Below are 23,864 nucleotides of genomic sequence, written 5' to 3'. Positions count from 1 at the left end.
TCCAACCATCTCCTCCTCTGTTACCCTCTTCTCCTCCTGCCTTCAGTCTTTCCCAGCATCAGGGTCTTTTCCAGTGAGTCAGCTCTTCGAATCAGGTGGCCAAGTATTGGAACTTCAGCTTCAGCATCAGTCCTTCCAGTGAATATTCAGGGTTGATTTGGTTTGGTTTCCATGCAGTCCAAGGGACTCTCAAGAGTCTTCTCCAACACCACAGTTTAAAAGCATCAATTCTTCAGTGCTCAGCCTTCTTCATGGTCCAACTCTCACATCCATACATGACTACTAGAAAAACCATAGCTTTGACTAGACAGACCTTTGTTGGCAAAGTAATGTCTCTGCTTTTTAATATGCTGTCTAGGTTTGTCTAGGAATGATTACTAGGGGAAAATGGGACAGATAACGTCAATAGTGTATTTCTTATTGTATACTGACAATGAAATAAATTATAAATTTGATTAGAAAAAAAATGAAGAGAAAGTTAATATCACATCTTGCTCTTAAACTTCCCTAGTAGCCTTTCTGAATGCCCTGGCCAGGTCCTTTTGGAACATAAAGGTGTCCTTTGTTCTTGAGGTGCTAGCCTGGACTCCATTGGAAGAGGAAAGAGATTGAGTAGCACCTCGTTAGGGGCCATCCCTGGAGGACTAGTGGGTATCACCAGTGAACCCTTTTAGCTTAGGCAGTCATTGGAATTTTAACATTGGAAGAAAGCCAAGAGAACATTATACAGGCTTCTCCACGTTAGGCCTCGTCTCCCAGGCTTTCTAATCCCAGCCCTGACCTGAAAAACATAAAAGCCAGCAAAAATCCCCTCATGCCTGCCTTTACTGCTGCTGGAAATTACAAAATCAATATGATGTCTAAACACAAAGGGATGTGGTGTTGCTTCATTTTAAGCAGCTCACATCATCCTCCTGCTCCCCAGGGGCGCTGCTGGCCAGACCGAGGAGTCCCGGAAAATTACCACCTGAGCCCACTTCTCATTTGATACCTGGGGCCGCCAAGCCTAGGAAAGCCAGGACCCAGCTCGAGTGTCCCTGGCCCTGGGCGTGTGCTTGGTCTGCCTGCTCCGTCTGCCTGCTCTTGAGCACTGATTCCAGAGCAACCAGGCGTCTCCAGCAACCACAGGCAGAGGGCGGGTGTTGTGGGAAGGAAGGCGAGTTAAGCAATGTTGCAGGAGCTCCAAGAGAGGGCACAGATGGCCAGACAGCAGAGAGTGCAGTGGGTTGCGGTTTGCTGGTCTGTTCCTGATGGAATTGGTGTTTTGGCCTCAGAACTGAGAAGTGTTGTGTTTTATGTCATTCTCTACTCTAACACCCTTTCCTTACCCCAGGGCTTTCTGAACCCAGCTGCCTGGAGAACAGTGAGACCGGACCAGGGGCTGCCCCTGCTATGAAGGAAGTGACAGTCATTAGGAGATACCTACATATCCATATTACATTATTCTGTTCTGTTTTTCAAAGTAAGCATTTTCTTATAGAAACGGGCCATTTTCCCCAGTATCTTTCCATTTCTCTCTATATTTTGCTTACTATTCCAAGGTAACTGACTCCAAGTGTCAGATTTATTCAAAATAGAGAGATTTAATCCTTTCTAGAGCTATAATAGGGAGAAGGAAATGGCAACCCTCTCCAGTATTCTTGCCTGGAGAATCCCAAGGACAGAGGAGCCTGGTGGGCTGCTGTCCATAGGGTCGCACAAAGTAGGACACAGCTGAAGTGACTGAGCTTGTGTGCATGCATTGGAGGAGGAGATGGCAACCCACTCCAGTGTTCTTGCCTGGAGAATCCCAAGGACAGAGGAGCCTGGTGAGCTGCGGTCTATGGGGTCACACACAGTTGGACACAACTGAAGTGACTTAGCAGCAGCAGCAGCAGAGCTATAATGAGTTGTGAGCGGTGGTAAAATGCAAAAACTCTCATTGTTTAAAAACAGTATAGAAACAGCATGATTTTAATTATGTAAAAACATATGCACAACTACACACACTCACACTGCATTCTATCAGTTCTAACACATGATTGCTTTTAAAGTTTATGCTCCACCTAGAATAAAAAATGCTGTCAATCAAAGACACCATTGATTGTAAGGCCTGCCCAGATTTCAGGATTTGTGGGGAAAACATGCATCTCAGAATCAGTAGAAGACAGGATTAATTAGGATGGAAGGATGTAGAGCCAAGATTAAGAGTGATCTCCCTGGATGCTGAAGTTGATTTGGGGTAACGGTTATCTTTTCTCCATCCTTTTCTGTCTTTTCTAAACTCCCCATAATGCTTATTGTTATTTTGAAAAGTGTGAAAATGCAAAGCAGCCTGATAGCAGGGTTAGGTCAGCACTGGTCTACACCAAATCTCTGGACCTGAGTGTCTTGGAAAAGGATAGTTTTATGTTCCTACAAGTTTTAAGGTAACAGGCAGACTTGCAGGATGTCCCCTGAGACATCTGTCCCCATTTTGTTTGTCTTAATCAGACCAATAAAAGCTTTTAGCCTTGCTCCCAAGACTCCCTTTTCCTGGAACAAAACCACCTTTTCAGGCAAAGGTAGCCTCATGCCACAAGTTGGGCTGAGTTCCATACTCTGTTTGCAGGACAGTGATTTAATTTCTTCCTCCTCCTGAGGGGTACAGTTGTGTATGTACTTCGTCACTCAGTGGTGTCCGACTCTTTCTGACCACCCGCCAGACTGTAGCCTGCCAGGCTCTGTCTATGGAATTTTCTAGGCAAGACTACTGGAGTGGGTTACCATTTCCTCTTCCAGAGGATCTTCCTGACCCAGAGATCAAACCCGTGTCTCTTGAGTCTCCTGCATTAGCAGGAGGATTCTTTACCACTGAGGCAACCTGGGAAACCCAGCCTCTCTTTTATCCTGTGGAGCCAGGGGTAGTGAAGTGACGTGAGCGGCCTCTGGGAATCAGAAGCTACATCATGAGACAGGTGGCTTTGTCCTTGAGAGAGTTTGTTCTCCATCATCTGCACTGTGAGGAGCATGGTGGTGACATTTCAGAACCTGTAGTCACCATCTCTTAGAAGTCAGTAGAATTTAAAGCATTTTCGCTGTTGGTTAGCAAATAGCAAAAAAGGGGGTTACTTGAGTCATAGGAGAACAGAAACATTAACCAAGGCTGATGCATTGCCTGAGCTGATACGTGAGTAAGAGGAGATTGGTCAGTCTGGCTGCACCACAGCTTCCTGGTTTCCTTCATCACATCCTCTCCCACTGAGCGGCACACAGGACGACCCCTGGCGATGACACCCAGGGAGCACTTCCTTCTGTGCAGCTGTTCGGAGACTGTGTAGTGGCACTTGGTCTCTTCCTCCTTTTCGCACGGCTGAGATGCACACTGGACGTAAGCATGGGCTGCTGGATGCCTCTTCCTCTTGCCCCTGCAGGCCCGTGAGCCACATCTTGTCGGCAAGTCATCCATCATTTACAGGGTGCCTTCTCCAGTAGCTCAGTGGTAATGAATCTGCCTACAAGTGCAGGAGGCCTTGATTCGATCCCTGGGTTGGGAAGATCCCCTGGAGAAGGGAATGGCAACCCACCCCAGTATTCTTGCCTGGAGAATCCCATGGACGGAGGAGCCTGTAGGGGCTACAGTCCAGGTCGGACACGAGTGAGCAACAAGCACGTTCACTTTCACATACTTTGCTTAGACCTGATGGTTTCCTTTCTGGGTTAACAGTACCTTCACTGGAATTGAGACCCTTGGATAGCACAACTGTATTCGTAAGTGAATGGTTTTCACTGAGATGCTGTAGCAGATGGATTTTGCTAGAAATGCAGAAGAAAGGTTGAAGGAGGACCATCGGAGGGAGGTAAACGAGATAAATGTGATGCCAGGGCTTTTTAATGTGTCATCTTCCCGCATAACTTCGTGCCAGTGCCACAGCAGAAGCGCGAGACTTGCAAGTGAAAGAGTTGACTCCTCTAGAATGTTCCAGAGGGAACGTCTAGGTTTTTTAAACATCTTACTGGCTTCAGAATTGACTTTTCTTTATTACAACTCAAATATGTACTGTATCTTTCAAGTAGCTGCACTGAAATGATTCCAGAGACAAAAAGAATAAAGAAATCTTGGTAACAATAAGTTTTAGGAAAAAAATAGACAAATTATAATTCAAAAATAATTGCTAATCAAATCAGACTGATTCAGAAGAAGGCTGAGTGTTAAGCTTTTTTAAAATGTCCATTTTAATTAAATACCGTTAAATCCCCTTTCACATCTGTATCCAGCTCTCATGGTTCTCATGTCTTAACTTTCCCCTTAGTGGCTATTAAACCCACTTGTTTTAAAAGGTCTGTATTTCTCAGTTTTCCTAAACTTTTTGTTGTTGTTGGGTAGTCACTAAATCCTGTCCAACTCTTTGCAATCCCACGTACTATAGCCCTCCATGCTTCTCTGTCCTTGGGATTTTCCAAGCAAGAATACCGGAGTGGGTTGCCATTTCCTCCTCCAGGGGGTCTTCCCAACCCAGGGATCGAACTTTTTCTGCTGCATGGGCAGGCAGATTCTTTACACCAGGGAAGCCCAGCCTTTTTTTTTTTTTTTGAACAAGGTCTTTAAAATGTGTCATGTGTTTAAAGCATGTCTTCTAGAATTTTTGTTTATGGTTTTGATGTACTTTGTTCTTCATGCCTTAGCTCCCATCCTGTCTTCTCTTGGGAAGTATGGATTTACTCCTGCCTCTGAAGGAAAGATCAGATTAGTCATGCTATAGCTAATCCTGTTCTTACCCCCAGCGTTGCAGTTTTGGTCTTCCTCTTTCTTATTCCTGATTCTGTTTTCTTGTGACTAAAGCCTTTTCCGTTGGGTATGTACTTCAGTGCCTCTGCTGGTGGTCCATGCTCTTAAACTTGGGCTCACACGGTACAGTGCTTTCTCAGCTTCTGAAAGCACCTTCATTCACGTGTGGTGAAGCAGTTTTCAGACTTATCCTAATGAAATGATTATAAAGCCCCTTGTAAACCATGCTACCTCTACACATGGCATACATAGAAGTACTTCTCTATATGGTAAATAGTAACCACAGAGACACTTTACAGTTGGACTTCAACTGAGTATTAAATACAATAATTATTTGCAGAAATTAAGTGAAGTGCTCATTCACATTGTTCATTTCTAGGTTTTGCATATGAAAGAAGCTGTCTCTCTCTTTTTTTAAAATTTACAGGCAGTTGCCTGAAAACTTGAGTGCTATGGTCCCAGAACAGTCAGATTTGGGTCATCCATTATTTGGGGATCTGCTGTTGACTTGGTCAAGTGAGCCACTTTTTCATGAATTAAATGAAGGGAGATGAATAAATGAATGGTTTCCAAGTTGTGCCCAAGCCTGGCAAGTGGAGGGAGAGGGGAAAGAGGAGATAGCAGGGAACCTCCTAATGGTTCAGCCTTCAACTCTTAGATATTGGGGTCCCTCAGATTTTATATGGAAAAGGATTTCGTAGCACTTTAGTAAAGAGTCTCAAAGCCTACTATTTTCCCAAGTTTTGGATTCTAGGAACCAGTTAAAAAAAAAAATGTGTTAGTCTCTCAGTCATGTCCAACTGTTTGAAGGCCTCCTCTGACCATGGAATTCTCCAGGCAAGAATCCTGGAGTGGGTTGCTGTTTCCTTCTCCAGGGGATTTTCCCAACCCAGGGATCAAACCCAGGTCCCCTACATTGCAGGCAGATTCTTTGCCATCTGAGCCACCAGGGAAATTTAGGTTGGCCAAGGTGGGGAGGGGAGGCATGGCCCAGTGGCAAATGGAAAGACTTGATATGAATGCTGTCCCCTGTCACTATAATTGCAAAACACCACAGAAAGGATATACTCTGAACAAACACGCCAAACAAGCAGGTAAAACCAGTTCTTTGCGTTGAACAACCACAAATGCTCAGCAGGCTGTTCCTGTTGTGGTGGAGATTTGATGGGGCCCTGGCCTGAACTGAGGGGGGCTTGTTGAAGGCCGTTGGGCAGATGCTTTCTGGAGGCCTGTTCCTCAAAAAATCAGTCTTGAATAATGACTTTATTTTACAGCGGGGACTAAAAAGGGCTGGTTCAGTTGTTCTCCAGAGGGTGGTTTCTTTTCTTTTCTTTTTCTTCATTTCTTTTGATTTTTAAAAATATTCATAGATTTGGTAGGGATTTAAGCAGGCGTACATTTTTCCCTGCCACAATTAGCATATCAAAACATTCACATTTCATTCTATTTGAATCTTTTGTCCTCATCGAGCTGTGAATATTTTAAGCAAAAGCACTTCCATAGGATGTATTCTAGCCTTGACAGTTCAATCTGGAAGAAAAACACCAGGAGAAAGTTTATAAACTGCGGCTCAGTACTGCAGGGGAAGGGAGGGGCCAGGAAGGGTGTTAGAAATGGACCCTGTGAGGTCCGAATTGTCTGTGGCAGGAAAGGATGGGGTGGGAGATGGAGCCAACTGTCAGATCATGTCACATGGATTTTATCTGATGGAAGAACATCCGATCTCCTGAGATCACATGTAGGTTTGCTTGGAAGTTAAATGAAATCTCAATGATCCTTGGAAAGGAAAAGCCGCGGGTCATTTGGAGTTCATAAAGTCCTAGTTACATGCTTGCTGACATTTAAGATCCCTTAAATGCTACATAAATTGGAAAGTTTTCTAAAATATACAATTGTATCAGAAGGCTTTTTAATAGTTTATAAACATTACGTCTTATTATTCTAATATTAATATATAATTAATATATTCATGATTTTAACACTTTTGCTACAATGATATCAAGACAGTACAGTTTTAGCTAGCATACATCAAGATGTTGACGGACTTCCCTAGTGGTCCATTGGCTAAGGCTCTGTGCTTCCAGTGCTGGGGTCCCAGGTTCGATCCCTGGTCAGAGAGCTAGATCCCACTTGCCACTATTAAAATCCTGCATACTGCAAGAAGGACTTGAAGATGCCATGTGCCACAGCTGAGACCCAGCACAGCCAAATAAATAAATACTTCTTTTAAAAAAGAGGTTGAAACTTTTAAAGTCCATTATCAGTTAGGAAACTTGGTTGAAGCAACCTGAAGTTACTCTGGTTAACTGAAGCCAAAAGAGAATTGATCAGAAGAGGATCAGGTTCCTCATAGCTGGATGGGAAGCTGGAGACACAGGCCTGGGCAGGAGTCAGGGAGAACAAGAGCACAGCTGAGATCTTGTCCCAGGAATGGTCTGTCTAAGTCTGCGCTGCCTCTCAGTTCTGATGTGGCATTTAAACCAGTTGACCCTGTGCCTCTGGGTCCCCCCTCAGTGTTCTGACTGTGCTGAGCCCATGATGGGTTACACTGTTTGTTTAACTTCAACAGGCGAGAAGAGTAGGGTGGGAAGAACACCCCCTTTCTAGCTTCCGTAGTTGGTTGGTGATGGGGCCCTGCCGCTCACCCATCTTGTGATTCCCCTCCCTACCCTCCCCAGAAAGGAGAGACTTCAGATGCTGGGCAGCTTAAACAATACAAGTTCATCGTGCAGTTGGGGAGCAAGTTTCTGAGGAAGGTGAACCGCAGTTAAATGAGGCTTAAGGAATGAGCTTTTGGCCTCCCTCAAGGGAGCTCAGTGATGTTGTGCAGATTGTTAGACCTCTGGGAGCCTCTGGGTCCTCATCTTAAGAAAGGGAGCTTTGATCACAACCCCAGCCCTATTTTCCAGGAAAAAGATACAAATATAAATAGGCTAATAGAAGCAGGCAGATCTCCAAGAAGCGCCTCTTTTAACTTAGAGAATGATAAGTCGAAACTATCTGAAATACACAGGCGGGAAAGCTGGATTTAAGGAGCTCTGCTAGAGAGGAGTCCCTGCAGGCTGAGCAGCAGGAAAGCGTGTGGACTTGGGGTCAGCTGCATGTCGCTGCTGATGCGCTGCCACAGTTCCGCCCTGTACTTGTGGGCGGACTTAGAGGAAATTCCTCAGGCTTGTTTTCTCATCGGTGAGGTGAAGATAATACTCCTTGATAACACTCCTTGACCATGGTGAAGATTTAAATGAGCTCCCGTACGTCAAAGTGCCTGCTGTGTAGGAAGCGATCTACTAAGGTTACTACTTCCCTCCCTAGAGGCCTGGGGATCTGGTTCTAGAACATAGTCCTGCTCTCTGAATCTCCCCCTGGAGTGGAGGGAGTTAAATGGGAATTTAATGAGCATTTGCCCAGTTCAAGTTCACAGTCCCAGGCTCTAGGCCAGGCCCCTTGTGGGGTTTATAGAAAAGCCAGAGCCTGTCCTTGCATTACTGAGCTCGCAGGCCGACGTTTCCCTGTGCCGCACTCTCTGGGAGCAGCATGAGAGAAGAGGTGCGACCTGTGTAATACCAAACTTGGGAGAAAGTCTTTGTTTTACTTTTACATTTTTATTATAAAATGAAACACAGATAACCATATAAAACAAATATGTAGTTTACTGAATTAGTTTAAAGCAGCTGCCCTTGTAGATCAAGATAGTGGATCTTGCCAGCACTCTGCAAGCCCTCTACGTGCCTCATCTCAATGTAACAGCCCCCCAGACCCCCACAGTCGGCACTATCCTGACTTTGAGAATAGTCACATCCTTAACCTTTCTGTATAGCTTATCACCTAAATGTGCCTCCCTGGATAATACAGTTTATTCCTACCCTCGTCTTTTAAATTTGATAATGTGTGCTGAGTGTTTTAATCTGTAGGTTTCCCTCTTTATCCCTTTCTCTTTCTTACAGTTTATCGGTGAAGGATTGGGCTGTTTGGCCCATAGTTTCCTGGGTTTTGCTGATTGAATACTGATCCTGGCACATTTCCACACGTCCCTGTGCCCCCTGGACTTCCTGGCACCTTTTTCATTTTTGTTTTTTGCCTGCACTGTGCAGGATGCGGGATGCTAGATCTTAGCAGTTCCCCATCTGGGGATCGAACCACGGCCGCCTGTATTGGGAGCATGAATCTTAACCACTGGACCACCAGGAAAGTCCCACCTGGCCCTTCTTATTCCACCAAACACAATGTCTTCTATAAAGGAGCTCAATGGCCATATTCTAGTGGAAGTGGATGGGAACACGGAATCCTTGGTACATGATTCACTCATAATTGAGATACCGCATACCATCCTCTAATTTCCATGGCAGCTGATTTCTTTTGAAAGAATTTCTAGGAAAGCCTTATTTTAGATGAAGTTTACATCACAGTTCTTACCAACTCACTCATTTTTATCCCTCATGCATCTTTAGAATAATATATCGAAGATCAGATCCCAGAAATCCCATTAACCTCTGGGTTATGCAAAAATTAGTTGTTCAGGTTTTCAAGTCTGTGGTGTCAGTAACAGAAACTGTGTTTCTAATATTTTTTTTTGTAGCTTTCTTAAACTGTTCAGGCATATGTAGCTCTGCAAATTCACGTTCCACTTATGTCAGCCAGGAAGGGAAAATATGGAGAAACTATAGTTTATCTGAAAGAGTGTGGGAATAGGCTCTTTTAATCAGTAAGTGTTCTCCTTAGCTAAATGTGTTCAAACGCACCTTCATGTATGTGATAGTTTCTAAGGAATTTGTATGTAACTCAGTACATACAAATTACAGATGTATATAATTTAATGTTTCTTCAGTGAGTCACGATCTTATACTGCCTTACAGCCTTCACTATGGGTGATTTTTTTAAAATGATTTATAATTTTATTTGTTGACTGCAGTGGGTCTTTGTGGCTGCACACAGGCTTTCCCTACTTGCGGCAAGCTAGGGGTACTCTTCGACCGAGTCCAGAAGATTGACATGATAGAATACAGGTTATTGTGTGTTTTTCTAGAAAATATTACCCAGAATCTTCTCACAAATCCTAGTTATTACCACCTTCCATTCATTCTGTTAACATATTATCCTAGCCTCTGGCTAAGCACGAAGTTTAGTTGCGTTTTATGAGTACTCAACAATAGAGAAGAAAATACTATTTCTACATACAGTTCACTGTTGAAACAGTATTAAAATTTCTCATTGAAGAAGCAATAGAAAATAAAATTGATGTTAGGGACTCTGGCAATCCTGCTTTTGTGTATGCCCAAACTCCGGGAGTTGGTGATGGACAGGGAGGCCTGGCGTGCTATGGACCATGGGGTCACAAAGAGTTGGACACGACTGAGCAACTGAACTGAACTGAACTGAAGCCTCCATTGCCTGGATGAGGTCCTTTAGGGGTGAGGAATTAATACATTCTGGGGAATAAACTAATGAATGAACACATCTCTGGTCAGCCTGCAGGTGTCCATAATACACAGTTTATGTCTCAAAATAAATTTCTGAATCCTGAAGCTTGCAGACTCTCCCAAATAAATGAGAATGGATGGGTAGATAGATAACAAATTCAGGAGATGCTCTGTGTTGTTTATCACATGATTGAGTAAGAGTCTCTGCACTGTAGGTGAAAGAATGCAGTTAGTAAGTCTGGGAGGATCACAACAAACTGAGGAATTCTTCAAGAGATTGGGACTACCAGACTACCTTACCTGCCTCCTGAGAGACCTGTATGCAGGTCAAAAAGCAACAGTTAGAACTGAACATGGAACAATGGACTGGTTCCAAATTGGGAAAGGAGTACGTCAAGGCTGTGTATTGTCATCCTGCTTATTTAACTTATATGTAAAATACATCATGCAAAATGCCAGGTTGCATTAACCACAAGATGGAATCAAGATTACCGGAGAAATATCAATAACCTCAGATATGCATATGACACCACCCTAATGGCAGAAAGTGAAGAGGAACTAAAGAGCCTCTTCATGAAGGTGAAAGAGGAGAGTGAAAAATCTGGCTTAAAACTCAACATTCAAAAAGTGAAGATCATGACATCTGGTTCCATCACATCATGGCATATAGATGGGGAAAAAATGGAAGCAATGACAGACTTTATTTTCTGGGGATTCCAAAATCACTGCAGATGGTGACTGCAGCCATGAAATTAAAGGACACTTGCTCCTTGGAAGAAAAGCTGTGACAAACCTAGACAGCATATTAAAAAGCAGAGACATCACTTTGCTCACAAAGGTCCATCTAGTCAAAGCTATGGTTTTTCCAGTAGTCATATACAGATGTGAGAGTTGGACCATGAAGAAGGCTGAACACTGAAGAACTGATGCTTTCAAACTGTGGTGATGAAGAAGAGTCTTGAGAGTCCCTTGGACAGCAAGGCGATCCAACCAGTCATTCCTAAAGGAAAGCAACTGAATATTCTTTGGAAGAACTGATGCTGAAGCTGAAGCTTCCGTACTTTGGCCACCTGATGGAAGAGCTGACTCACTGGAAAAGACTCAGATGCTGGGAAAGGTTGAAGGCAGGAGGAGAAGGAGATGACAGAGGATGAGATGGTTGGATGACATCATCAACTCAATGGACATGAGTTTGAGCAAACTCTGGGAGATAATGAAGGACAGGGAAGCATGGCGTGATGCATGGGGTGGCAAAGAATGCAACACGACTTAGAGACTGAACAGCCAGTCTGGGTTTTAGTCCTGGCTCATCTTTTCCTGTAGGTGGCGCTAGTGGCAAAGAACCCCGCCTGCCAGTGCAAGAGATGCGGGCTCCATCCCTGGATTGGGAAGCTCCCCTGGATTGGGAAAATCCCCCGGATGAAGGCATGGCAATCCACTCCAGTATTCTTGCCTGGAGAATCCCCATGGACAGAGGAGCCTGGCACGCTACATTTCATGAGGTCGCAAAGAACCAGACACGACTGAGTGACTTAGTGCGCGTGCACACACACATGGATTAAAATTAGACAAATATCAATGAAAATAAAATATGCGCCTCTAGGGTGAGGGCAATTCGAATAGCACCCAGCCGGGGCACGCGGCCGGGACGCCCCGGCCCTCCCAGCCACTGTCCCAGGACCCAGAAGATCTAGAAGGAGCCGCGGGGCTGCAGCCCTGCTCGCCCGCCATGGGCCCGCACCGCCCGAGACGCAAGCCCGAAACACCAAGGAGGCGCCCCGTGAGCCCGGCTCCCGCCGCCCGCCGGCCGGCCCGGTCCTTAGGCACGTCCTCCCGTCCACTTGCTCGCCGGGGACGTGGAATCCTGAAGGAGATCCGAACTCTTCAGAAGACCACACACCTGCTGTTAAGAAAGACCCCCTTCTGCCGCCTGGCAAGAGAAATATGTGTTCAGTTCACTCGTGGTGTGGACTTCAATTGGCAAGCCCAGGCCCTGTTGGCCCTACAAGAGGCGGCAGAAGCGTTTCTAGTTCATCTCTTCGAGGATGCCTATCTCCTCTCCTTACACGCCGGCCGCGTCACACTCTTCCCCAAGGATGTGCAGCTGGCCCGGAGGATCCGAGGCATTCAGGAAGGGCTTGGCTGAGCTCTGGCCACCCGTCCGAGTCTCTGGTTGGTATGAGAGCTTCTGCCTGTAGCCAGCTCCAGATCCACGGAGTACAAGGTGTTGCCTGGACTTGCTCTCTCGAAGCAGAGCGTGCGAGTTGCTTTTGTAGTTAGTTTTTTTTTAGAAGAAGACTGCATGGCTTTCCTCTGTAACAGAGGTAATATATGAGAGAATCAACACATTCCAGAAATCCTGAGAATAATTTTCAGATGAAGAGACTCTAAGGTTGACTTCACTTTGCAAATTATTCATGTGACTGATGATTTGGAAGAGATCAGATTTTCTAGGTTAAGGGGGAAAAGGATATTTACTAATTATTTTAAATCTTCTTGTACCATTTAAATTTTTTTACCATATATATATATATTTACTTTTATTTAAAACATGATGGAAAAAAATAAGAGAAGACCAGTCAGTTGCATGGAAGAACCTGGCACATCCAGCATACAAATCTCTGTCCTTCAGATTGACTTCATCATTAACGGCAGAAGCAAGTTTGTATGTGGACTGTAGCTTTTCAAAAACTCATTTGGGATGAAAATAGAAAATTGTTAAGGTTTGATGTTCTGGGTCCTTCTGGTAAATTCCTGCCAAAATCATTCAGAAATTCCAACTTGTAGAATTTATTTTATTTTTTATTTGCAAGTCATAGAAGATGTATCATAATTTATACTTCAGAATTTTTCATTCCAGGATTTTAAAGAGCCTTTTCAATGTTTTTATAGGTATTTTTATAACTTCCTTGTGGAGAGATAATAAAAATAATTCTTAATGAAAAAAACTTGAAGCAAAGTTACTGTTATACATAGATTATACTGTGTTCTTTGTGTGTTAGCATTAAGTTCTTCATTTGGACACTTTGCCAACAACCACAATTTAAACAAGAGAATTGAGGGATGTATCTTTGCCTCCAGTGGAGTAGGGTATGAGCCGATAAAATCCTTGCCCTTCTCTTTTAACTGAAAGCAGTTTAAGAGACTTCCAGGGAAATATGAAGTACCATACTGTGTGTGATAATGATTAGTGAGGGTGGATATGAATAACGATGCATCAGCCAACTGAATTCAAACTAAAGGGAAGGACCAAGTTCTGTTGTTTGATAAATTTTAACCCTTTGTAAAAACCTTTTCCTGTTCAACATCAACTCATTTTTATGTAAACATTGGAATAAAGCTTACCTATGAATACAAAAAAAAAAAAAAAAAATATGCGCCTCTAATAGCAAATGTTACACAAATCAATGTGATGATTTCTGTTGCGCTAATTTTTATTTTTACAATGAACTTATAATGCTCTATATATTCTATAGCTGAGCTAGAGAACAGCCATGGCTTATCTTAGAGTCTAAAAACTCATAAACACGTGCTTCTTTTGTTTAGGTTCTAGACTGGGGAGGAGAATGCCCCAACCGCATCCGTCAAAGATAGGCGTGTTCTTGTTCAGTGGTTAAATGGTGTTTGACTCTTTGCTACCCCTGGACTGCAACACGCCAGGCTTCCCTGTCCTTTACTATCTCCCAGAGTTTGCTCAGTTTCATGTCCATTGAGTCGGTGATGCCATCCAACCGTCTCATCCTCTTCTCGTTAACTTTCTTCTTTCTCTGAAACCTTGGCTCACTGAGAATAGAGAAGTGGGTGAAGCCCATTTTGTGAAGTTGAGTCATGATGGGCCCATCTGTGTAACCTTTGCTGGGCCCCTCTGATTGGCCAGTGAAGGAGAAAAGGGTGAATTCCTGAGCCTCAGTGTCCCCAGTTCTCCCGCCTTAGCGAGCCCCCAGTCATTTGCTTTGTCTTAAGCAGTCTGTAGTTTCTACTTCTCCATCTCCTTTCATTCCTACAGGCCATGCAGGACGCGCTGGCAGACCTTCCGGAATGGTACGGCATAAAAGGCATGCAGGCCCACTGGATTGGGGACTGTGTGGGCTGCCATCTGGACTTCACGTTAAAGGTGACTGAGCAGGAGCATCTGCCGCAGTTAATGCTCACAAACCCCCTTCTGCCTCTTTAGACCTCTTTTTAGAAAAGTAGGTGCCTGTATTCATCACATAAATCCTGGAGGAAAGTACAGCGCCTTTCCCAGGACAAATAACTGACAGTTATTATTGATTCACGGACAGAGGAGCCAGGAACTGGGGAAAGCCTCTTTCTGGGCATGCTCTGACATCCTTCGATGGGGACCCCCAAGTAGGCCTGGAGTTAGGCCCTGGGGAGCCCTCCTGAAAGAGGAACTGTGGCCCTCTTCTCTCTCCTGCTGTCTGCCCCTGCCTGGGACCATCTCAGGCCCCCACGTGCCTGCCGCTGCTGTCCCTGCTGCCTGGGATTGAGGAGGGGTGGGAACAGGGGATGTGGGCTGGGGAGCACGGCAGCCCAGAGTGGGGACTGAGAAATGAAACGACTCTGCCTCTTGTCAGGTTGATGGGCAAGTCACAGGAGAAAAGCTGAGCGCCTACACAGCCACCCCCGAGGCCGTTTATGGTGCCTCCCACGTGGCCATCTCTCCCAGCCACAGGCTCTTGCATGGGCACAGCCCTTTGAAGGAAACCTTTCGGAAGGCCCTCGTCCCTGGCCAAGGTGAGTCGGCAAGTTAAGGTTAAGACGGGGGCGTTACATTTCACAGAGTTCATAGTCCTTTCACACATGTCATCCTGTGTGATCTGTTCCTCTCCTTGCGTGACTTTATGTGTCGATTTTAAAACGTGAGGATCAGAAAGAGACTTGAAAATAAGTTACTTTGAGTCAGGAGTTTCTCCGCTTCTTTAAGTTTTTGTTTGAAAGTTCAACTCTTTCCCTTTAAATATAATCTAGATTCAAAGCCCTTTTCTGATAAGAATAGAATCTTGTGCTTAATTTGTAGTCTCATCATCAAATAAAACTGTACTGACAGGGACAGGAAGGAAGCCAGTGAGAAACAGAGGAAACATTTTCAATAACTTAATTTTAGTGTCTCTTAAGAATTCACAGAGTGATCTGAGCAGACCAGCAGGGTCCTGGTCTTTAATGAGAATCAGGCTGACCTCAAATTGGCATAGCAAGTGTTGGTCAGCGAGGGTGAGAAGCGCCTGTGCATTAGTCTGAAGTCCAGGGCGGCAAGCCACAGAGTCCATCTCTGGCTCACCCGGAGGAAAGGGGAACATACTGGAAAACTGTGGGGAAGAACCAGCCTGGAGGAAGACTTGGCACAGGCAGCCACGGGAGTTGGGGCAGGAAGAATGAATGATGTCTTAATACCACTGACTGAGGGAATCTGCTCTCACCTTGCCATCAACACTTGGGGCACTTGCTGTGAGATCTGTCCTGCAGAGAAACGTGTCCGATTGGTACAGCTGGGGACCCCTGGCCTCTGTGTTGGCCGAAGGAAGGCCAGGTACCTTATTCCTTGCTAGGCCCCCAGGACTGTCATCTGTGAGGAAGGGATAGCTCTGTAAAACTCAGGCTCTCACCACAGGAAAGGGTATGGATCCTGGGCAGGCGAAAGGAACTCCCCTGCAAATTAGAAGTAGGTCTCGGGAGAAATGTAAATATTTCTGTAAAAATCTCAGCCCACTTCACTTTTCATAGGCTATATAAACTTCAACCCAAGGCACACAGTCTGAATTATTGCAGGTCTGTTTAAGTTAGTAGATTAATAAAAATTTTTGAATGGTAGTATAGTTTTGTGTTTTTTTTTTAAATAATTGGAATGCATAAAATAGCCAGGAGGAAAGACTCCCTGATCAGATTGGAAAGATAAACAGTGTTGCCCCAGCTTCTCTCTGCTTAAGATTTATAATTGTTAACAACAGTAATACTCAGATCAGTTAATACTTACTGAGAGCTGGCTGCATGCTGAGCACTCAGGGATGGGTAGGTGGCCACTCACAGTTTTGCCTTCTGGGAGGCTGCAGCAGAGGAGACCCAGATGCATACGTAATTCGCTCGCCCAGGACACATATCACTTGGTTTCATCTCTTTTGTTGTATATTGAAATAAAGAAAAGACTCTTTTAAGATTTCATTGTGTGCTTCTGAAGTCCAGTATAGCTCTCTCTCAGTTTTATTTTTCATTTATTCGAAAGAAAAATTGGATTCTTTTCCGTGGTTTAAAGGGAAAACTCATCATTTTTACTCTCATGAACATTTTGAGATTTCTTGAGAGCTACGGCAGTGGAATAATATCTAAAATTGAAAAACTAAAAAATGTGAATCTGACCTTCGATTCCCCCTCCATGCTTAAGTTGGGGACATAAATTAAAATGAAGTAATAGCAGTAGGGGATTAATTAGCTAATAAGTTATCAAAGATAGAGTTCCTGCCATGAAAGGTACGATATGAACCCAAAACATTTTCACATGTAAGAAATTAAGAGGCTATTTTAGCATGGGCCAGTTTTCAGGGTCATGTTGGTATCAGCACATCTGACTTGGCCTGGTTGGTTTCCTTTTGGCACTGCATGGCTTATTTGCTTGGTTCTCCCCTCTTTAGTAATTTCTGAAATAAATCCAAACGGAATGCTCCTCTTGGCTCTAAATTTTCCGATTCTAATTTTCATAGTGGAAATATTCTTTTTGCAGATGCCAATTTATTCGAAGTCTCTAGATTAATTTGCACATCAGGTCTCTGAATATTGACCTGTGGCCTCAGTCATTCATGGCCAGTACAGCGGTCAAGTGTAACGTGGTTTTCCCGAAGGTGAATTGAAACTGCTGCACGGATATGGATTCATGCCTCCTTTGGCCTCTAAGGTCACATTTTAAACCTGAGCATCTTATCTCTGGTGTCATTTACCATTGCCAACTGGCTCCGTTCAGACAGGTACCTTGGTTTTCCCTCAAATATCTGGTTTTCAGGATAAATAACTATTAAAGCGGTGACCACTTCAAGTCATGGTAGCACCCAGTTGTGATAGAATTTGTCACTTGCACGAGCTTAAATTATCCCACTCGAGTTCCTACGGTTGCTGAGTTGGTGTCTGCATGTGGGCTCCTGACTTGGCACAAGATGACCAAGGTTCTGATCCCAGATCCATCCTGTGACTGAAGGGAGCTGAGTTTTCTCAGCAGCGCAGGTGATGGGGCTGTCAGGCAAGGTGGTGTGGGGGCCTGGTGGGTACAGAAGGAGCCCTGAGGGGCTCTGAGGAGGAGGAGTATGGACAGGGTGGTGCTTGAGTGTTAGAGTGGAGGCAGGAGAGCTGGCTTCCCCGGTAGGGAGGTGAGAGGTGGTGAGGACCCTGAAACAGGGGCCATCAGGATGGAGGGGCAAGGACAGCTCTCCGATTTATTTATTTAGAAGACTCCTCGGACATCTCCCTGATTTTTGGCCTGGCCAACTGTGTTGCTCATGTTTTTGACTAAATGTACTGTTTTTGCCCAACATCCTGTAATTGGCACAGATTCCTTTAAGAGAGCAGAAAGTAACGCCCCTCTCCGTATAGATCTTGAAATCGAGTGTATTTCCATAATCACTGGCGTTATCTCCTCTTCTCAGTTGACTACGTCTGACTTAAGTCGTGTTACATAAGCTGTGACTTGATAGGAACTAGAAACCATAGAAAGCATCAATAGGGGGAATATTGTCAGAGTTCTAGACGCTGTTCTGTTTTTTCCTGGAGTCTTTTTCTTACACTCTTGCTATTAAAATATGCAAACCCTGGGGCTTTGGAACCATGCATTTCAGCTCTGAGTCACCGGTGATCTACACAATGCATTTTTTGCCGAAAGGGTAAATGAGGTCTGGGTAATAAGTGGCTTAGGAACCCTGTCATTGACACATTAGAGAGAGGTCCCCAAACATCGAATAATTTATGGCTCCCTATTGCCTTGCCCTGTCTCCACAGAATCAGCGTGAGGGTGGAACAAAGGGCAAGGAACAGAATCCTGTGGGTAACAGTTTGTTCTTCAACATAACTGTCCCTGCTAGCATCCTTTCAGTTCAGCAGGTGTTAATAGATGCTGTGCGGAGGAAAGCTTCTGAGCTCAGGTAACCTGGCATAAAGCAGAAGTGAATAGGTTTCTCTGCTTCCAGACTTGTCAGCATCTTCTCTGTGCTGACTGATTGTGACTGTCTGCAGGGGAACGTCAGGCGACTCTGTTCACACTTACTTGACCACGGGGCCCTGTTTCCAGAGATCCGGGGACCTAGTTGCAGGCAGCACCGCTCTGCTAAGCACCAAACAAAAGTCTCTGGTCTGTTTTTCCAAGGGGCATGAAAGACCTGCCTTGTTTGCAGTGGGGTTCCTGAGAGAGAGGGCAGCTTCTTGCCTAGAATGTTTCCTTTGTAATTACTGGCTGTTAAGTTAGTAATCCTTTGTGTTTTCTAAGGCGTTTAGCTGTGATTTAACCCCTGTATGAACTGCTTCAGTTATTTGGGATTTCGCCCTGACTTCCTGCTTTCCGTTGCTGGCACACGGCTCATGAGAAATGTGGAGAACGCCAATCCTGACCAAGAACTTCAAATCTTAACTTTCGTTCTTTCTGAGAAATAGGTTGTGACTGGGTACAGCAGGCACATTGCTGTAGGGCATTCATTACAAATCTGCTCATATGTAAATTCAAATGTTAACTTTTTCCCTAATTGAGAAACAGTCACAATAGACTTTTATGTCGGAAAATGAAAAAAGTCCAACCCTTTAATCCATACTTTACTTTTTTTCACATTTTTCTGATAATGATTTTATTGATATATATTTCACATACCATAAAGTTCATCTATTTGAAGTGTACAATTTAATGGTTTTTTTGTATATCCACAGAGTTGTACAACTATCACCGCTGTCAATTTTAGGACATTTTCATCACCACCAGCCCCCAACCCAAAGAAATCCCATACCCTCTAGCAATCATGCTCAATACCTTCTATTTCCCCAGCCCCAGGAAAGCACTAATCTACTTTCTTTCTCCATAGATTTGCCTGTTCTGGACATTTCGTGTAAATGGACTCACACGGTACTTGCTCTTTCGTGACTGGCGTCTTTCACTTAGTGTAATGTTTTCAAGGTCATCCAGTGTTGTAGCACGTGTTAGTACTTCATTCCTTTTTATTTCAGAATAATACTTCATTATATATTCCACATTTTATTTATCATTCATCAGCCGATAGACATTTTGGTCTCCACTGTCTAGCTAGCTGCTACGTACCTTTGGTACAGATTCTTGTGTGGATATACACTTTCACTTCTTCATGTATGTATCTAAGAATTGAGTTGTTGGGTCTCACGTTAATAGTAACTCTGTATTTAACTGGTTGAGGAACCGTCAGACTTTCTCAAGGCAGGTGTTCTATTTTACATCCTCAGAAGCAGGGCGAAGGGATCCAGTTTCTCCACATTTTTGCCAGCACTTGTCACTGTCTTTTTCGTTATGGTCATGCTGATGGGTGTGAAGCATTATCTCACTGTGGCTTTGAAATGGCTTATTGGCCATTTACATATCTTCTGTAGAGGAATATCTATTCAGAGCGTCTGCTCAATTTTTAATTGAGTTGTCTTTTTAGTCTTTAATTTTGATAGTTCTTTATACTAGATACAAGTTTCTTATCAGGTATATGATTACAAAAATGTTCTCCAGTTCTGTGACTATTCGTTTCACTTTCTTGATGGTGTCCTTTGAAGCTTGGAAGTTTTAAATTTTGGTGAAGTCCCATTTATCTATTAATACTTGTTTCTTCTATTGTTTTTGCTTTTGGTGGCATATCTAAGATGCCATTGCCTAGTCAAAGATCACAAAGATTGTGTTTTCTTCTAAGACTTTTATAGTTTTAGATCTTATATTTAGGTCTTTAATCCATTTTTAAATTAAGTTTAATTTATTCTTTTACATGTGGTCATACATCTTTTAAATTCATGTTCCCACACACACTCATTGTAAAAATGAGACTGCTCCTGTCTTTTGTTTTTTCATTTTTGACTTAATATGATATCAGAAAACATTTCTTAGTTTTTAGGCAGGCTTGTCTTTAATCCATGCATAATATTCTATCAACTCAATGTACCATAATATTCTAAATCTTCCCTATCATGTTGAATATTTGGCCTTTTTCATGTTTGGGCTATTAGGGAGACAATTCTTTGCCTCTGTAGAATTAATTCCTTAGAAAACAACTCCCCGCCCAACCAAAAAAAAAAGAAAGAAAACATCCCCAGGAGTGTGATTTCTTTTTTTTTTGGTCAAAGTTTATGAACCCTTTTTTGGTTCTTTTCACGTGTTGCTTGTATTGGTTTCTGAAAGGGCAAAATCAGTTTAGAGTGTCTTATCCAAATGACCTACGAATTCCAGCACGACTTCACAGTGCCGGTGCCCTTCTGATTTTATTTTATTTATCTATCTTTTGGCTGTGCTGGGTCTTCATTGCTGTGAGGGCTTCTTTCGGTTGCGGTGGCTTCTCTTGTTGCCGAGCACGAACTCTCGAGCACACCCCAGTAGCTGCAGCTCGAGGGCTCAGTGCTCACAGCTCCTGGGCCCTAGAGCTCAGGCTCCGCAGTTGTGGCGCACGGGCTTAGAGGCTCCACAGTGTGTGGGACCTTCTCAGACCTGCGTCTCCTATACTGTCAGGCAAATTCTTTACCACTGAGCCACCAGGGAAGCCTTGATGGTACCCTTCTAAAAGTTTTCCCAACGTAGCAAGTAAAAAGTAATACTTCAAGATCACTTTCCATCTCTCTTTATAAAAATTAATTTGTGTTTTTAAAAATCTAAGTACCATATGTATATTACATGAAATTTCAGAGGGTACTAACAACAACAATGACTGTAGCCTCCTCACCCAACCTCTTTTAATGATTTGGGGAACATGTTACCTAAGATGTAAGTGTGGTGGCTTGACAGAGTCCTAGAAAACTAGTGAGTGAAAAAAAGTGTGTTTCTTGCACACATGAAGCAAAGAGTGGGTATGACAAGTCTGCTTTGTGAGGTGGTCGGGCTGAGGCTTGCTCTTCTGTCCTGCCTGGCCCCTCTAGGATGTCGCCCTTATCTGTGTGTTCTAGAGTGTCCTGCATGTCATCTGCATTGTGGTGAGAAGGGGTGGGGGAAGAAGGGCAGCTCCTTCCCTTTGCGAGCGTGTCCTCATGCTCTTATGCACGCACGCCCTGGCCGTACCTGGTAGAGGGGGGCTGAGCAGCGCTGCCATTAGCTATGCAGCCACGTGTTCAGCTAAACACTCTGCTGCTGAATCAGAGGGCAAGACAGAGACGGGGTCAGCTGGCAGCCTGTGCCCGAGCTGTTTCTCTGCTATAGACCAGAGATTTGTGGTCTGTTTGGACAATTATCTTCTGTTTGGATAATTCCAAATTAAATGTTTTGTTATGACCACATAAATATTGGTCATCTGAGCCAAATATACTCTGATTACATTTTCCTTTTTATATAACTTTCTGTTTTTCCTGAAGTTCATGATGTTCTCTCTCTCTTTTTTTCATTTGTTTTGTGTTCTTTGAATTTCTGATCGTCTTCCCACGCCCTCCCAGAAGCTCTTTAAAACTCCTTTCCAGTTTTCTACATATTCCGGTCTGTCAGATAATCTGCCCGTCCCCTTTTTCCCCTGACGATGCTTCCTAGGGCTTTCTGTCCTATTCACATGTCACCTGGTCCTTCTCCCGGCATCTGCCATCCTGGGGGTTCTGTCTGCCTCTGCTCTGCAGATGCCCCTGCCCTCTTCTCTTGGCTGGATTCCCCGTTTGTTTCCTGGATTCCGTGTCTGCCTCTTTCTTGATTTACCCCTTCCTTTCGCGGGGCTTCCCTGGTGGCTCAGATGGTAAAGCGTCTGCCTGCAACGCAGGAGACCCAGGTTCGATCCTTGGGTCAGGACGATCCCCTGGAGAAGGAAATGGCAGCCCACTCCAGCATTCTTGCCTGGAAAATCCCATGGTCGGAGGAGCCTGATAAGTTACAGTCCCTGGGGTCGCAAAGAGTCGGACATGACTAAGCGACTTCACTTTCACTTGTTGCTGGACCATAGCCTCTGGTATCTCCTTAGAAATGGATCATGGGAAGGAGTGGTTTTGTGTTTGTATGTGTGAAAATCGGATCTCTGCTCAGTCGTTCTCTCCTTTCCTATCCACTTCCATTTTTGAGTGTTATGGTTTGAAATTCCAGATATCTTTTAGTTTCACCGTAGATAGATGGTTGGTTTTCTCTTTCTTCTGTATACATGAGGTACTTTTCAAAAGGATAAGGGAGGTGGTAGGAACATCTTTCCTCCACCTTCTGGAAAGCAAAAGTGCCGTTTTCACTTCTTTGGTGAGCAGCACGAGTGAATATGTTCATAGATTTGTTTAATCTTTTGATTCTCCACTAGTGTGAATTATCTGTTAATACCTTCAAAGAACAAATTCTACGATAATTAGCACAAAACACAGAGGTTCTAAAGCTTCTTTTTCTCACTTGTCTCCTCTGAGACGCAGAGGGTGTTAGAGCCCCAGCTGACGGGCCTCCACCATTGTTCGCCCTCATTTTCAGATTGCCTGACACCCGTGACGGCCGTGAACATGCTCACCCAGCAGGAAGTCCCGGTTGTCATCTTGGCCAAAGCTGCCTTGGAGGGCTCTCTAGATGCAAAAATAGGTAAGTAGCTAGTAAAATGTAATCAGGAGAATGTCTTTAGCAGGCTTAAGATCAAAATACTGGCCTGGAAGAGCTGGCTGTATATTCCGTGATCTGTTTTGCCTCTTTGTAAAAATGAGGGTCCCTTCATTTCATTGTCTCTTATTTAAAGCATTACATTTTGAAAACACACTGAGTATATCGCATCTTGCTACTTGCTACTGAGAATAATCAAAAATGTCTGGCCCACAGATTTTGCCAGTGGAAATAGTTGGTGAGACTTGGCTATACAATGTGGGGAACAGTACCACTCAGATAAGAATCCCATTTCAGAACTCATAGAAGCAGCAGCAGCTTCTGAGATGGGGGTTCAAAGCACACATGATTGATGTGGGCTGACTTTTGGGGGAAGACTTAGTGGAGGGGGTGAACTTGAGCCATGCAAGAAAGGGATCGTGAAACAGCAGTAGAATCGAAGGCATTGGTAGAGCTGTAAGTTGTACCTGGTTGGTGGCCTTACTCATTGCTGAGTGTTCTAAACTATCCTCACCTAACAGGAAGTCTGGGGTTGAACCAGGGGATGGAACCTAATCATATCCCATCCAAGACCTGCCCTGCGGGGGACCCGAGCATCTCTCTTTTACAACTTCCCTACTGTAGATTCCAGCCAGTCACCAGTGTGCTGGAACCTGCAGAGAAGGTTCACCAGTGTGCTGGAAGCTGCAGAGAAAGTTACTGCCACACTCTCTATCTCCTAGCACACAGAAGAAATAGCGTTGCTTATCGAAACCATGTTTTTCCTCATGGTCCTCAGATCCTTTTTTGACAAAGTGATTTGAAGAAACACCAACCCAGAAAACAGATATTTAGCCATTCACGTCATTCTTATCTGACAGTTTAACCTAGAAAATATGTTGCTTAAGGGACATAATTCCTTCTATTACTTTAATGCTTCTTATAATGAGTAAAACTCATTAATATAGCCAGCCAAGTTGAACAGTAAAGGAACCTCTTGCTGATGTGG

The 23,864-nt window shown here is 44.0% G+C and overlaps 2 protein-coding genes across 3 annotated transcripts in view; both read left to right on the top strand.

The window, feature by feature from the left end:
* LARS2 (leucyl-tRNA synthetase 2, mitochondrial) overlaps window positions 1–23,864 on the top strand; it is a 142,533-nt gene that overhangs the window by 69,637 nt on the left and 49,032 nt on the right. Inside the window, exons 7-9 of the mRNA XM_068982310.1 lie at window positions 14,171–14,278; window positions 14,742–14,901; window positions 22,757–22,861. Of these exons, the coding sequence (XP_068838411.1) occupies window positions 14,171–14,278; window positions 14,742–14,901; window positions 22,757–22,861 (373 nt within the window). The remainder of the gene's footprint in view (window positions 1–14,170; window positions 14,279–14,741; window positions 14,902–22,756; window positions 22,862–23,864) is intronic.
* Window positions 11,894–12,310, top strand: LOC138087865 (histone H3-like centromeric protein A). Of its 2 annotated transcripts, XM_068983193.1 has the most exons (2): window positions 11,894–12,097; window positions 12,176–12,310. In XM_068983193.1, the coding sequence occupies exons 1-2, from the start codon at window positions 11,894–11,896 to the stop codon at window positions 12,308–12,310; spliced, it is 339 nt and encodes a 112-aa protein (XP_068839294.1). The 2 variants fall into 2 exon arrangements, with proteins under 2 accessions (XP_068839294.1, XP_068839293.1); XM_068983192.1 differs by having other exon boundaries at window positions 11,894–12,310.

This window comes from Capricornis sumatraensis, chromosome 10, assembly GCF_032405125.1.
Source record: "Capricornis sumatraensis isolate serow.1 chromosome 10, serow.2, whole genome shotgun sequence".
NCBI lineage: Eukaryota > Metazoa > Chordata > Mammalia > Artiodactyla > Bovidae > Capricornis > Capricornis sumatraensis.
Note: the sequence above shows the minus strand (reverse complement) of the source record. Positions and strands in the feature narration are given on the sequence as shown.

Coding starts and splice junctions, on each gene's coding strand:
- LOC138087865 (XM_068983192.1), top strand. CDS start 11,894: ATGGGCCCGCACCGCCCGAGACGCAAGCCCGAAACACCAAGGAGGCGC.